Source organism: Aegilops tauschii, chromosome 4 (genome assembly GCF_002575655.3).
Source record: "Aegilops tauschii subsp. strangulata cultivar AL8/78 chromosome 4, Aet v6.0, whole genome shotgun sequence".
Lineage (NCBI taxonomy): Eukaryota > Viridiplantae > Streptophyta > Magnoliopsida > Poales > Poaceae > Aegilops > Aegilops tauschii.
Window position 1 is genome coordinate 468,486,153 of NC_053038.3, and position 15,433 is coordinate 468,501,585.

Sequence of the window (15,433 nt, forward strand, 5' to 3'; positions counted from 1 at the left end):
TAGAGACGAGGGTATTGCATGGCTAGTGGCATGTCCCCTAGCCATGTATCTTCCCAGAACCTAGTAGTTAGACCATTTCCTACAATGAACGTCCCTCTACGAAAAAAATCAATTTTAACTCCCATGAGTCCTTTCCAGAAAGGCGAGTCTGTTGGTTTTGCCTGAACCTCAGAGAGGGTTTCTGAATGAAGGTACTTATTCTTAAGTAGTTCTTGCCAACCCCTGTGACGCCCCCGATTCAATCGTACACTAATCATACACGCAAACGTGTACGATCAAGATCAATGACTCACGGGAAGATATCACAACACAACTCTACAAATAAAATAAGTCATAGAAGCATCATATTACAAGTCAGGGGCCTCGAGGGCTCGAATACAAGAGCTCGATCATAGACGAGTCAGCGGAAGCAACAATATCTGAGTACAGACATAAGTAAACAAGTTTGCCTTAAGAAGGCTAGCACAAACTGGGATACAGATCGAAAGAGGCACAGGCCTCCTGCCTGAGATCCTCCTAAACTACTCCTGGTCGTCGTCAGCGGCCTTAAGAAGGCTAGCACAAACTGGGATACAGATCGAAAGAGGCACAGGCCTCCTGCCTGGGATCCTCCTAAACTACTCCTGGTCGTCGTCAGCGGCCTGCACGTAGTAGTAGGCACCTCCAGTGTAGTAGGAGTCGTCGTCGACGGTGGCGTCTGGCTCCTGGGCTCCGGCATCTGGTTGCGGTAACCAGGTAGAAGGGAAAGGGGGAAAAGAGGGAGAAAAGCAACCGTGAGTACTCATCCAAAGTACTCGCAAGCAAGGAGCTACACTACATATGCATGTGTATATGTGTAAAGGGCCATATCGGTGGACTGAACTGCAGAATGCCAGAATAAGAGGGGGATAGCTAATCCTGTCGAAGACTACGCTTCTGGCAGCCTCCATCTTGCAGCATGTGGAAGAGAGTAGATGGTAAGTTCACCAAGTATCATCGCATAGCATAATCCTACCCGGCGATCTCCTCCTCGTCGCCCTGTTAGAGAGCGATCACCGGGTTATATCTGGCACTTGGAAGGGTGTGTTTTATTAAGTATCCGGTTCTAGTTGTCATAAGGTCAAGGTACAACTCCAAGTCGTCATGTTACCGAAGATCACGGCTATTCGAATAGATAAACTTCCCTACAGGGGTGCACCACATAACCCAACATGCTCGATCCCATTTGGCCGGACACACTTTCCTGGGTCATGCCCGGCCTCGGAAGATCAACACGTCGCAGCCCTACCTAGGCACAACAGAGAGGTCAGCACGCCGGTCTAAATCCTATGGCGCAGGGGTCTGGGCCCATCGCCCATTGCACACCTGCACGTTGCGAGGGCGGCCGGAAGCAGAACTAGCCCCCTTAATACAAGAGCAGACTTACGTTCCAATCCGGCGCGCGCCGCTCAATCGCTGACATCAAGAAGGCTTCGGCTGATACCACGACGTCGAGTGCCCATAATTGTTCCCGCGTAGCTGGTTAGTGCGTATAGGCCAGTGGCCAGACTCAGATCAAATACCAAGATCTTCTTAAGCGTGTTAAGTATCCGGGAACGCCGACCAGGGCCAGGCCCACCTCTCTCCTAGGTGGTCTCAACCTGCCCTATCGCTCCGCCACAAAGTAACAGTCGGGGGCCGTCGGAAACCTAGGCCCACCTCTACCGGGATGGAGCCACCTGCCCCTTCAGCCCCCATCTCCGAACAGTATCATAAGTAATGTAACAGTATAAAGTATATAATATATGCCCGTGATCACCTCCCGAAGTGATCACGACCCAGTAGTATAGCATGGCAGACGGACAAGAGTGTAGGGCCACTGATGGAACACTAGCATCCTATACTAAGCAGTAGGATAGCAGGTAAGGGTAACAACTGTAGCAACAATGACAGGCTATGCATCAGAATAGGATTAACCGAAAGCAGTAACATGCTACACTACTCTAATGCAAGCAGTATAGAGAAGGAATAGGCGATATCTGGTGATCAAGGGGGGGGGCTTGCCTGGTTGCTCTGGCAAGAAGAAGGGGTCGTCGTCGATGTAGCCGATCACAGGGGTATCGGCAACGGTCTCGGAGCCTACCGGAAAGAAGTAACGGAGGGGGAACACAATAAATAACAGAGCAATCAAATGTAACACAAAGCAAGACGCGGCAATACGTTGTGCTAGGGGTGACATAACGCAGGGATATGTGATACCAGTGAAGGGGGGAAACATCCGGGAAAGTATCCCAGGTGTTTCGCGTTTTCGGGCAGATGAACCGGAGGGGGAAAGTTGCGTGTTCGATATGCTAGGGGTGTGTGGCGGACAAACGGGCCGCGTATTCGGATTCGTCTCGTCGTTCTGAGCAACTTTCATGTACAAAGTTTTTCCATCCGAGCTACGGTTTATTTTATATTATTTTCTAAAGTTTTAAATCATTTTTAGAATTTATTTAATTCAACTTTATCCAGAATAGAGTTTGCTGACGTCAGCAGTCAACAGAGGCATTGACTGGTCAGCTGACGTGTGGGTCCCGTTCGTCATTGACTGTTTAGTCTAATTAGGGTTTAACTAATCTAATTACTGTTTAATTAAACTAACTAGTTAATTAGATTAATTAAATAGGATTAATTAACTAAATAATTAATTAATTATTACTTATTTATTTATTTTTTATATTCAATTTTTTTTAGCGTTCCAGGGGCTGGGCCCCGGTTGTCAATGGCCAGAGGCCTTAGCGGGCGCACGGGCGACGGATTTACGGGCGCGGGCGCCAGAACGGGCGTGTGCCCGAGGGGGCGCTGGGCACGCACGGATACCAGCGGCCAGAGCCAGTGGCTCGCACGGGGGATGTCAGGAGAGGGCGGAGGTGGGGCAGCAGGGTATCTCCGCGCGAGCTCGACAAGGCGAGCGCGGGCAACGCCGGAGCAGCAATGGCTTGGGTCGAGCGGGGCGTTGCCGGCGAGGCAGCAGGGAAGCAGCAGGCAGCAAGGCGATGCGCGGCAGGGAAGGCGCGGGGAGCAGAGCGGCATGGCGAGGCCTGCGCGGTCGCGGGCGGCGAGGGGCGCAGGGCGGCGCGCTGGGAGAGAGGGCGGCGAGCGGCGCGGTGCAGATGAGCACATTGCGGGCACGCGCGTGAGACGAGAGGCCGGAGCGGGCGAGTGCCACGGTGGTGCGGCGGAGGCCACGACAGAGCGGGACGAGAGGAGCAGGGGGCGGCCACGGGCGAGTGCGACGACCGGGCACGGTGCGTGAGCGGGAGGAGCGGCGAGCGGGGCTTGGCCCGTGCTACGACGTGGTGAATGGGACGACGACGCGGGGCGCGATGAGCGCGCGCTGGCGGTGCCGGACAAGGTGACGCGCGAGAGAGAGGGGAGGTGGAGGCCGAGCCTCACCGCGGGAGTGTAGGGCTACGGGCAGCGGGGGTCGAGGAGGTGGACGGGGACGACATCGGCGTGGAGGAGGCAGGCCGGCGAGGAGGTCCTAGGCGGCGGCGTTGTCCCTGCGGCGGCGGCGGCGTTCGAGCCCTCCCTTTTCCCGATCCATATCGGGATCGATGGGGGGTTGGAGGAGAGACGTGCGGGAGTGGGAGGGGGCGAGTGGGGAGTGGGGTAGGTTAGGGTTTCGGTGGGTGAGGGGATAAGGAGGAGTGGGTGGAAGTGGCCGGCTGGGCCGGCCCATTCGGGCGGCTGGGGTCCGCGTGGATGGCCAGCTGGGCCAAAAGGCCCAGTGGGGGGCTTTTATTCTGTTTTTTTGTCTTATTCTTTTAATTATTTCTTTTACTGTTTTATTTCATTCCAACGTATTTAGGCATTTTCTAAAAATGTGTGTTCCGCACTATAATTACCTAGGCATTTAACTGCACACTCCGAACAGTGTTTGAAAATTTTTGATGCTTGACAAAAATACAAATTTGAATCTGAATAGTTTTGACCCAACGTGAGATTAGCAACAGTAACGGAGGTGACGTGGCATCATTAGCGGAGTTTTACTGTAGCCTAATTATCCGGGCGTCACAACCCCCGTCCTCGGTAAGTATCTTGTAGAGCCATTTGCTCAACAAACACTTATTTTTAATCTCAAGGTCTTCCACCCCTAGACCTCCTTGGTCTTTAGGGCGACAGATCACATCCCATCTTGTCAGGCGGTATTTACGCTTATGTTCATCAGACTGCCAGAAAAACCTGGATCTATAGTAATCCAATATTTTCTTACCTATTTAGGTATTTGAAAGAAAGATAACATGAACATAGGTAAGCTTGTGAGAACGACATTGACTAAGGTGAGCCTTTCCCCATAAGACATAAGCTTACCAATCCAACAACTCAATTTTTTCTCAAAGCGATCCTCAATACCTTTCCATTCCTTTTTTTTACTATTTACTGTAGAGCAACAGCCCCATAGTTTTTTTATTCCAGAAATTATTGCCCAGGCCTGTTTAAATTCGCTCCCACCGAGAGTCGAAGCCAGGACCTGGGGTGCTACTAAGGTCGCTGCAACCACTAGGCTACAGGCCCGTTCGCACCTTTCCATGCCTCTTGTGGAAGTTAATTTTGAGATCAGATAACTGCTCGAATAAACAAAGAATAAGTTTCATATTTTTTGCCTTTTCAATGTCATGTTCCATGAAGATGATGTTGTCATCTGCATATTGAAGTATCGATACCCCACCGTCCACAAGATGAGGAATTAAGCCCGCAACATGACCTGCTTCCTTGGCTCGGCTAATGAGAACCGCTAGAAGATCTGCCACAAAGTTGAAAAGAATAGGCGACATAGGGTCTCCCTGTCTGAAACCCTTTCGTGTCTGGAAATAGTGACCAATGTCATTATTTACCTTGACACCCACGCTGCCCCCTTTGACAAATGTGTCAATCCATTGGCACCATTTTCTTGAGAAGCATTTCATGCGCATACATTGTTGCAAGAATGGCCATTTAACTTTGTCATAGGCTTTTTCAAAATCCACTTTGAAGACAACTCCATCCAGTTTCTTCGGGTGTAGCTCGTGAATCATTTCATGCAAGACAACAACCCAATCCAGGATGTGTCACCCTGGCATGAACACTGACTAGGTCGTCTCACTACTTTGTGGTTTGAGTTCCGTGGGAACATTGCCCATGGTTTTCGTAGTTTCATTTTGCCCTTGATTTTGCTGTGCATTTCTAAGATAATTACAACATCTTCTCTTTTTTCTGCGAGGAAACTTTCGATCTATTTATCTTCAATCATGGCTATACAATGAACATCAGAAATAATAAAAATTACATCCATATGGATAGACCACCTAGCGACGACCAAGTACTGAAGTGAGACGAATGCGCGCCGCTATCATTGCCCCTACCTCGCCGGAGCCGGGCAAAACTTGTTGTAGTAGACAGACGAAAAGTCGTCATGCTGAGACCCCATAGGACCAGCGCAGCAGAACAACAACCTCCGCCGGTGAAGAGTACCGTAGATTGGAAGGATCCAACCTGAAGACACACAAACGTAGATGAACTACAACCATATCCGAGGAAATCCACCAAGGACAGATCCGCCGGAGACACATCTTCACACGCCCACCAACGATACTAGACACACCACCGGGACTGGGGCTAGCCGGAGAGAACCTTATTCCATCTTAAAGGAACCGCCGCCGTCTCGTCTTCCTGAGTAGGACAGAAACCCTAACAAAACTCAAAGAAACATATGGAAATAGAGCCCTCTCGTCAGCATGGGCCGGGATCCACCGCACCGCCATGGCCCTAATGCCACCGGAGACGAGACATACTGGCGGCGGCACAAACGGGAGGTAGAGAAACCCTAGTCATTTTTTAGAGAAGGAGGCGGTTGCGTAGGCATATTTTCTTTCTAATGAAGCTTTTAGTTACAACATCTTCACCGGATGATGTAAAAGTTAATGCCTAAAGATGGTTTTAGGGTAGGAGGGAGAAGGGTTTTGGACACCTTTTTTTGCTGTAACACATGCCTTAAAACTAGTGTCATAAATTTTGTAAAGCAATTGAAACATGAGATCCAACGGTGGGAAGCCAGGGAGGCGGATCTGGCGGTCGCCAGGTGCCGAGCTCGATTTTGGCCTGCGGAGGCCGAGGAAAGGTGGCAAGGGCGGGGCAGGGGCCGGAGGGGAGCCGTCAGATGCAGCCAAATCCAGAGATGACAAGGAGCGGCTCACCGACGACCATTTGAGTGCCGAAGCGGCCGCTCATCAATGTCGGTGGGCGGCGGTGGTGCTGTGTCAACAATATCGAGGCAATGGGGGTGCTATGGTGACAATATCGGGCGGCGACAACCCGGGATCCAGTGGGGTCTCGGCAAACATCCCAAGTAGCGGGGCTGGGGGTGGTCAACGGAGTCGTGGCGACGGAGAGAACCGGCCGCAATCGGAATGGGGTGACGATAATCGATGGGGTTAGGTTCCCGCCACAACATTTTTGATTTTAGGGCAGCCGCTAGAGGTGCTACAAATTTGCAGCACTTGTTGTAAATTTAGAGCAGTAGTATAAAAATACACTATGTACATAGAGAACTTGTTTTTTTATCCAAGTGTCTTGTCGTGGTTTTGTCACGGTAGATGTCTTGTAGTGTCAGGACTTAGTCGCGAGGCCAACGCATCTATGTGGTAGCTTGAGAGGGGTTGAGTGGAATCGAGAGACGCAACACAAGACAAGGATTTAGACAGCTTCGGGCCCCGGGAAACATCATCCGGTAACAACCCTACATGTTGTTTGAGGCTAGGTCTCATTATGATCACGAGGGAGTCGCCGGTAAATCGGCTCTTTGTGTCTAGCCCTAGAGATTGTTTCTTCTTGCTTGTCGCTTGTCCCTCTTTGGGGAGCCATGCCCCTCCTTATATATGTTGAAGGGGCGGGTTACATGTGGAGTCCTATTAGGATTAGGACTAGTCTACCTTCTAATACAATTCGGATACAAGTCCGGGTCTTAACTCTTTGTAAGGTAAATATTCCTTATGCCTTTCCTTGTAAAGCGGCCCACCATAGTATGAACCGGCCTTCATGAACCGCCCGTTGGGCCACCGGGTCTTGTCGCTCCTCTGACCCGCCTGCCGGATTACCAATGAATCGTAAACCGCCAGGTCCAAACGGGTCGCCAGTGAATCGTCAAGTCTTAGCCGGGTCTCAAGTAAACCGCCAAGTCCGGCCGGTTTACGCTGCGGGGTATATCCCCGACATTAGCCCCCAGTTTAATTTGGATTTATCCTTGTTAAACTGATCCTGTAAAACAAACACAAGAACAAATTTGACAGACTATGCTCCGGGTTAAGAATTCTTGTAAACCGGCATCTGATCATCCTTAAGTCCTTGTCATTTCCTCCTTCTAGAAAATCCGAGTCAACAAGCCAGCTTCATACTTAATTTGCTGACATTGGTTTCTCACAGAGAAATATTGTGAAGAATAATCCACTTGAGTCGGCTTCCAAAGCGCCGGCTTAAGAAATATTGGTTTTGAAATACTTATCTGATATTCAACCAGTTTGAAGATGTAGAACTTGCCGGTTTATCATTGCTAAAACTACCGGGTTATAAAAACTGATAATTTCGGGTCATGATTGTTTCCAACGCCAGTTCATGATTGTTCCCAACGCCGGTTCATGATTATTGATGACACAGGGTTATGATTGTTGCAGACACCGGGTCATAATGATTGGTGATGCCGGGTCAATCTGGTTTGCTTAAAACTGAAAATAGGAAGATATTTCTCCCTTATATCCATATTACCTGTAGCCCCCAAGTCTTGAACAAAACAAAGTGATGATTTGAGACTTGTTTCCATATAATTACTGCCACTTTGAAGAAATCCATGTTGTTCATCTCTAGTAAAAACTGAATACTCCATATATGTAGCCCCGAAGTACCGGGTTGTCATGCTTGCAGCAATCTGGGACTTGTAATTGCTTATAAAAACTTCAATCGGTGTAACCCCCAAGGGCCGGGTCATTATGCAATAATGAGCAGGGACTTTGTAAATATAATCATGTAGACGTGAGCAGTGATGTGTAGCCCCCAAGGGCCGGCTCATTATGATGTGATGAGTCGGGTCTTTAATAAGATGAGCAAAAAATGACTTTGCATTAGCCCCCAAGTGTCACGGTGCATGCTTGCAGCGACATGAGACTTGCATATTTGATATAACCTCAATTTAAATAATGTAGCCCCCAAGTGCCGGGTCGTAAGCCTGCAGCGACTCGGGACTATTCCTTTAATTGTAGAATAAATCATATCCATCGATAATATAATAGCCATTGTGCTAAAGCGACTTTGAAAACCTTAATCATAATACTGGTTATTGATAACCATAATAAAATCCAGCCATGTTGGCTATTTGAAGATTTGAATAATATAATCCAATGATTTATAAGCGCATGATTCCAATAGCGCAATCCCAATATATACTGGCGACTTATAGTCCCAAGCCAGTCCGGGTTAATAAACACTGGATAATTTATCATCATACTGGCGACTTATAGTCGAAAACCAGGCCGGGTTAATAAACACCGGTGATTTATAATCATGCTTTATTCAACACGTTTCTGCATGCAACAAGTTTAAAGTGTCCTGACGATTTACCGCCGGACGGGTCATAATGCCCAACATATAACCCGGTTTTATAACCAAGGCTGCACTTAAGAATAATCAAATATGAAATATATCATACCTGTGACATTGAACCATATTGTTGGTTTTACCAACTTTTTATAGTAAGGGTGATAACCCCAATTTTGAGTACTGATAACTCCTTCCATATTGTGCCGGTTTATGATAAAACCGTACCGGGTTGTGATAAACACCGGATTATACATATTCAATGCTGGTGACTTGTAGTCGAAACCAGACCGGGTTAATAACACCGGATTATAATTGATCATGTATTTTTAACTTGTAATTGAAAGCCAAGCCGGGTCAATGAACGTCGGTTTAACAGAAAACATCATAAGCTTTGTCAAAAGAGAGAAAAACTTAGCAAAAAGCAAATGAAAACTTGTAGTCGAGGCTTTTCACGGGCTGCCAGGCCCCAAATTCGAGGCTTTTCATGGGCTGCCAGGCCACTGAATTAAACCATTTCACCAAGCCTTTTAAGATGGTCCTCAATCCTTAACTAATCATCATTTTAACTTGACAAGTTCAGGATCCTTTTCTGGAGTAACTCGCCAAAGTTCGAAGGGTCATACCAGGTTTACCTGGGTGGAGTGACTTACTTAAATAGGGAGGCTAACCCGGGGTTTTAGGTGTATACACCAGGCTTCCAAGCCCTGGCTTGATAGCCTATTACAAGTGTAGATTCTTTGTTCATTTCGACAGCAAAGAATCCCCAAGTAACATTTTGAGCTGTGCTCAGTGGGTGCCCATGTTTGAGTTGTTGTTTTACAACACTCTCTTTGGCCCCGGAGTAATTTGGCTTTGAGCCGATCAAGAGGTGTGACTATAGTTCGGATACGACCAAGCCCCCAAGTGATGTTGTGGTATTGCGCCGATCAAGAGGTGTAGCTATGGTTCGGATACGACCAAGCCCCCAAGTGATTTTTATATAAAGCTTTGATAAGCTGAATCAAGGGGTAAACCGGACGCTGCTTTATAAAATAGAAGCCCCCATGTGATCAATAATATGATAGGCCAATAAGGCGGGATACCCATGTTTGAACCGCGCATCATGGCAGCAGGTCCTCTTCGGCAACTTTTAACTTTTTGCAAGAGATAAATTCTTCTTGAACCGGGATTTTGAACCGGATATTGAGGGCTTCAAAGCTTTGTGGGAGACATCTTTCCCTTGAACCGGATTTTAAACCGGAATCTTCATTTTCAGCCGAAAATTTTCTGACGGCCTTTAAACTCGAACTTGCGAGAAGTTAATTCCTTTTTGAACCGGACATTTTCAAACCGGTTTTGAGAGCTTCAGAGCTTTTGTGGGAGAACAGATTCCCTTGAACCGGATCTTAAACCGCCATTCTTCATTTTGAACCGGAAATTTTCTGACGACCTTTAAATTTTCATCAAGATGGTAGTAGCCTCCGGGACCGGGTTATCTTTCCCTCCAACGTCCTGGGGTTCTTGGCTTCACTGAAAACCGGCAACATTTGCTGAGTCATATCATTGTAGCCCCCGAGTCTCAAGGTGACTCGAGGAGTTGGCTTGAGATTCTCCATATTTGACCGTGATATAAACCGGCATAACTTGTATATCATTGGTGTTGATAGCATGATATGAATCCACAGAAGGTTGAGGTGACTGCGGCAGGTTATAAATGATCCCGTATGAACCGTGTCAGCAACTCGGCCAATGGTTCCTTCCAACTGGCTATTTGAAGTTGTCCAAACTGTAGTGGCGGCGACTTGTGCGCCTGCCCATTGAGCCACCAGTGTAAACGGCTGTTGATAGTATATGATCATTTGCCTCCATTTTGTTTGAAAGAAAATCGGGCTACCCAAGCTGTGACTTGCTCATACTCAATAAACAGCTTCATGCGGACGGGTGCGGCCCGGTATGTTGATGTAGACCAGGCCGCGAGAGACGGATGACAAGGACGACCGCAGCATCAGAGGCAGCTCGTACAGATGAGTCGGCCGCGGCATTGTAAGCCGGTGCAGACGGGGGAAATCGGTCGTATGCTGGTGTAGACCGGACTGCGGGGGACGGCGGCTGTGCACGTGTTATTGGGTAATTCGCACGGTCCTGACGAGTTGACGCGGACTGGATCGCGATATAAACCGGCATGGATTATCCAATAGCTCAGCGATATAATAATCCCTTTTTGTGATAGACAATTTGTCCTGCATTGGAAAACTTGCAAGCCAGAGTATTTGCTCTTTTTTAAAGAAAGCAATATATAATGTGAAAATATAGTGGATGGATTTCACCTGATATGTTAGCCAGAAAATATCCACCGCGGAGTTGATGATCACCACGGTGAAGCTAACATCAATCATGGACGAGTCGGCCATACGAGCAGACGGATGAACCGGCCGCGGCGTTGTAAACCGGTGCGGACGAGCAAGTTGTCCTCCGCGTTGTAAACTGGCGCGGACGCATGAACCGGTGGCCAGGGCGGACGGGCGAGTCGTCCGTGGTGTTGTATGGTGGTGCGGACGGGCGAGTCAGCCGGCGCGTTGATGTAAATCGGACCATGATACGCGTGTCCGTGAATGGCATAAAAATTGTCCTGTGTAAAAATATTACAGGACAGAGTAATTGTTCTTTGACAAGAAACAATAAGTGTTTAATACATAAATTTAGATGAATACCACCTGATGTTTGGGCGGACAGTAAAACCACCGCAGCATCAGAAGCGGCTTCGGAGTGATGAGTCGGTCGCGGCCTTGTAAGCCGGCACACACGAGCCAGTTGTCCTCCGTGTTATAAACCGGTGCGGACGCGTGAACCAGCGGCAAGGGCGGACGGGCGAGTCGTCCGTGGCGTTGTAAGGTGGCGCGGACGGGCAAGTTAGCCGGCGCGTTGATTTAAACCGGACCGCGATACGCGTGTCCGTGAAACTGCGCGGCACAGCCGAACGTACCTCCGTGGTATACTACCACCCCTTTTTTAATAGCCTTCCTGCATAAAAATATTACAGGCCAGAGTAATTGTTGTCGGATGAATTAACATATACTTATAAATACATAAGAAAAATAACACATTGTATTTTTTGCCGGATAAACCCAGATGCTGGCGCTTGATAATGCATAGTACCCTCCGCGTTGTAAACCGGACCGGAGCAGCGGCGGGCAGCTTGGCCCCGCTGTGGTTGAGGTATATCTGCAAGCGACTTGGAGTCCAGCTTGGCACAGCGGCAGCGCAGGTCGACACGGCAGTGTGGAGGCGAAGGTGAGGCTGGCTTGGTGCAGCTATGGCTGACGAAGCAAAAACGTGACGACAGCAACCACTTGCGGTCGCGAAGCGTAGGCCCAAACCAGCTTGCAAGTCAACAGCGGAGCTCGAGTCCGCGAAGACATCTGCTTCCGAGTCGTGGCTGTATCCATTGGCTCACGTCCGTGTCCTCCTCCACGTCGCGGTCTTTTTCTGAAAGTGCTCTTCTTCTTTTGGTAATTGAAAAGCCAAACCAATACTACCAACGGCTCCACGTCCTGGTACTAGTATTCACTACTAGTACTAGTTAAAGTAATACATGATGTTTCTTTGGATTTGACCCGGTCTTCACGTAGTAAACTATGAATAATTCCTTTGGGGAGATCCAGGGTGCTTGTCCGTGGATGGTAAAACGTGGTTGTGTTTCTTTGACTGGCCACGCCGGGCTGCAGCGAATTTTGCCTCCGATCGGGCTCAGCGACTTCGTAGAATAGCGCAGCGGAAATCGACCCGGACGGGTCGCCATGTCGCGTGCGGCCACGCAGGCAACCCTAAATTTTTCTTGAACCTTAAATCTCACAAATCTTCAAATCTGGACCGATGAACTTGGCGTTGATGCAAATCCTTTCAAAACCAGCTTTTTTATCCGAAAAATTACGAGCCCCTCGATCCCTAGGAGTGATCCCTCCAAGAACTCAACACCACCGTGCGCCTGGCCCCACGGTGGGCGCCAACTGTCGTTGTTTTGTCACGGCAGATGTCCTTAGTGTCAGGACTTAGTCGCGAGGCCAACCCATCTATGTGGTAGCTTGAGAAGGGTTGAGTGGAATCGAGAGACGCAACACAAGACAAGGATTTAGACAGCTTCGGGCCCCGGGAAACATCATCCGGTAACAACCCTACATGTTGTTTGAGGCTAGGTCTCATTATGATCACGAGGGAGTCGCCGGTAAATCGGTTCTTTGTGTCTAGCCCTAGAGATTGTTTCTTCTTGCTTGTCGCTTGTCCCTCTTTGGGGAGCCCTGCCCCTCCTTATATATGTTGAAGGGGTGGGTTACATGTGGAGTCCTATTAGGATTAGGACTAGTCTACCTTCTAATACAAACCGGATACAAGTCCGGGTCTTAACTCTTTATAAGGTAAATATTCCTTATGCCTTTCCTTGTAAAGTGGCCCACCATAGTATGAACCGGCCTTCATGAACCGCACGTTGGGCCACCGGGTCTTGTCGCTCCTCTGACCAGCCTGCCGGATTACCAATGAATCGTAAACCGACAGGTCCAAACGGGTCGCCAGTGAATCGTCATGTCTTAGTCGGGTCTCAAGTGAACCGCCAAGTCCGGCCGGGTTATATTTCCGACCGGTTTACGCTGCGGGGTAATATCCCCGACATGTCTCGTATGACAGTTTTTGGGCGTAGCGCCTGTCAGAGATACTTCGAGATACCAGGGCGAGATCATATTTTCTACTTGCAGAGCACTATTCTCTTGCAGAGATGCTTTAGAAGCTGAATTATGTGCAATCATGGAAGGTCTATCTTTAGCAGTTCAGAGAACTGGACTTCCCATTGCTATCGAAATGGGTTCGAGTATGGCGGTGTCTATGGTCTCTTGTGACGAAGTAGATCGGTCAGTTTATGCCTCCTTGGTGAATGAAATAAGCCTGCTATTGTGTCTTAGGAAAACTTGTTTTGCTTAAGTTTCTTGTTCTCAGAATAAGGCTAGTGGTAGTTTAGCTAGAATTGTTAGAGTAGAAGGATGGACTATAACTTGGTTAGGGTCCGGTCCTGATGAAGTTTTGGGAATTGTCCTTGATGACTGTAAAGACATTGTGATTGAGTAATACAAGTATTTCTCCCAAAAAAAAGATGCTCATACTTGCAGTATTTACTCTGGCTGACTGGCACACATTGTTCGAAATCATAATCACAGAGGACAGTGGAGCAATGGTGCCCCGGACCTGGGGGGGGGGGGGGGGGGGGGGGGGGTCCTGGCATGACTCCTGGAGCCCATGGGCCGGGCCTGGTCAACATTCTGGGTCCTCCAGTGTCTGGAGGCCGGGCCTGGTCATTTTGGGGCCAGTGTCGGGAGCCCGGGCCTAAATGAAGGCGCAGTGGGCCCGTGGCCTCTTTTCGCTATCAATATGACGATCTATGCCCCCGTTCTCCTTCAAATAGCCACCCCGGCTGCGCTGCCTGCCTACCTCCTCGTTCTCTCTGCTCTCCTCTCACTAAGACACTGACCATCACAGTGTCACACGCAGACGCTTCATCGGCTGAATCACCAGCCAAGGTAAAGCATCAACACATACACGAGCAAGCAAGGAAAGCCAAGCTTAGCTGTCTCCGATCACAGCCGGCCGCAGAGAGAGAGAGGGAGATGTCGAGCCGCCGTGGCCGGATCACCGACGAAGAGATCAACGAGCTCATCTCCAAGATCCAGGCGGTGCTCCCGGAATCATCCCGCCGCCGCTCCGCGAGCCGGGTACGTACTCACGCGAGCGCGCATTGGTCCTCCTGCGAGTTGCTTGTTCCGTGCGTGCGTCCGTGCAGTGCACCGTCACTGACGTACAGGCCGGCCGCGACGGTGCATTTCGTCATGGCGGCGCCGCCAAGTCCACCCTGAGAAGGATTAACGCTGTTATTTTTCTTCCTCACTGTTCCTGACATGAATGCTACGCTGTGCTGTGCAGTCGTCGGCGTCGAAGCTACTGAAGGAGACGTGCGGATACATCAAGAGCCTCCACCAGGAGGTTGACGATCTCTCCGATAGGCTCTCGGAGCTAATGTCGACCTTGGACGAGACCAGCCCCCAGGCCGAGATCATCCGGAGCCTTCTCCGCTAGCCGGATTTTATCCTACCGATCGAGCCAGTAGGCAGTAGCTACATATATATTAGCTTGAATTCATCGGCCGAAGAGGGAGACGAAGAGGCAAGACAAGAGAAGAGAAGACAACAAGAGAGGCATAGCATTTTTTAGCTGCTGCTTGTTTCTTTTCCTTCCTGCTCCCCCGTCTCCGGTACGTCGTCGTCTGTGTGTGTTTGTGTTTGTGAGGCCCTCATTTAGCTTCCGGTATACTCCTACTCCACTGTGTTTCATTTATGCACCGGGTTGGTAGAGGTTAATAATATATATGGTACTTCTACTGATTAGCTGAGTGTATTACTACTAGCTTGTAGACGTGTGTGTTTGTGCTGTTATAGGCCTGTAGCTTTGTCACTGTTTTCTACTGATTAGTTTCTCTCAGACTGATGAGATGCATCCTCTAGCTATAGAGGTGTTGTTTTGTACTACTACTAGTACTATCAATTGCTAGCTTTGTCCCTGTTTTCCAACGGACAAGCTAGCTAGGTTAACGACGACCGTGGACTACGGAGAACTGTCTGTTTTTGTACTATCTGTTTAATTACTGCCACGTCTTCTCTGCATAACTTACTACTCCGTACGGTCAAGTTATTTGAAGCAATGTGCAAGTGCCACGTAGGCCCTGTTTTGATTCATGGGTTAGAGCTAGTTTGAGCTAGTTTGGGTTCAAATAGCTCTAAAGTCTTCAAACATGAGACTAGTTTAAACTAGTTGCATCTAACCCACCTAAAAAACTATCCCATCCAAG

The 15,433-nt window shown here is 48.9% G+C and overlaps 1 protein-coding gene across 1 annotated transcript; it reads left to right on the forward strand.

Moving 5' to 3' along the window:
• Window positions 1–14,004: 14,004 nt before the first annotated feature.
• Window positions 14,005–15,210, forward strand: LOC109772824 (transcription factor ILI3). Its single transcript, XM_020331526.4, has 2 exons — window positions 14,005–14,303; window positions 14,512–15,210. The coding sequence occupies exons 1-2, from the start codon at window positions 14,199–14,201 to the stop codon at window positions 14,662–14,664; spliced, it is 258 nt and encodes an 85-aa protein (XP_020187115.1). The 5' UTR covers window positions 14,005–14,198; the 3' UTR covers window positions 14,665–15,210.
• The last annotated feature ends 223 nt before the right edge of the window (window positions 15,211–15,433 follow it).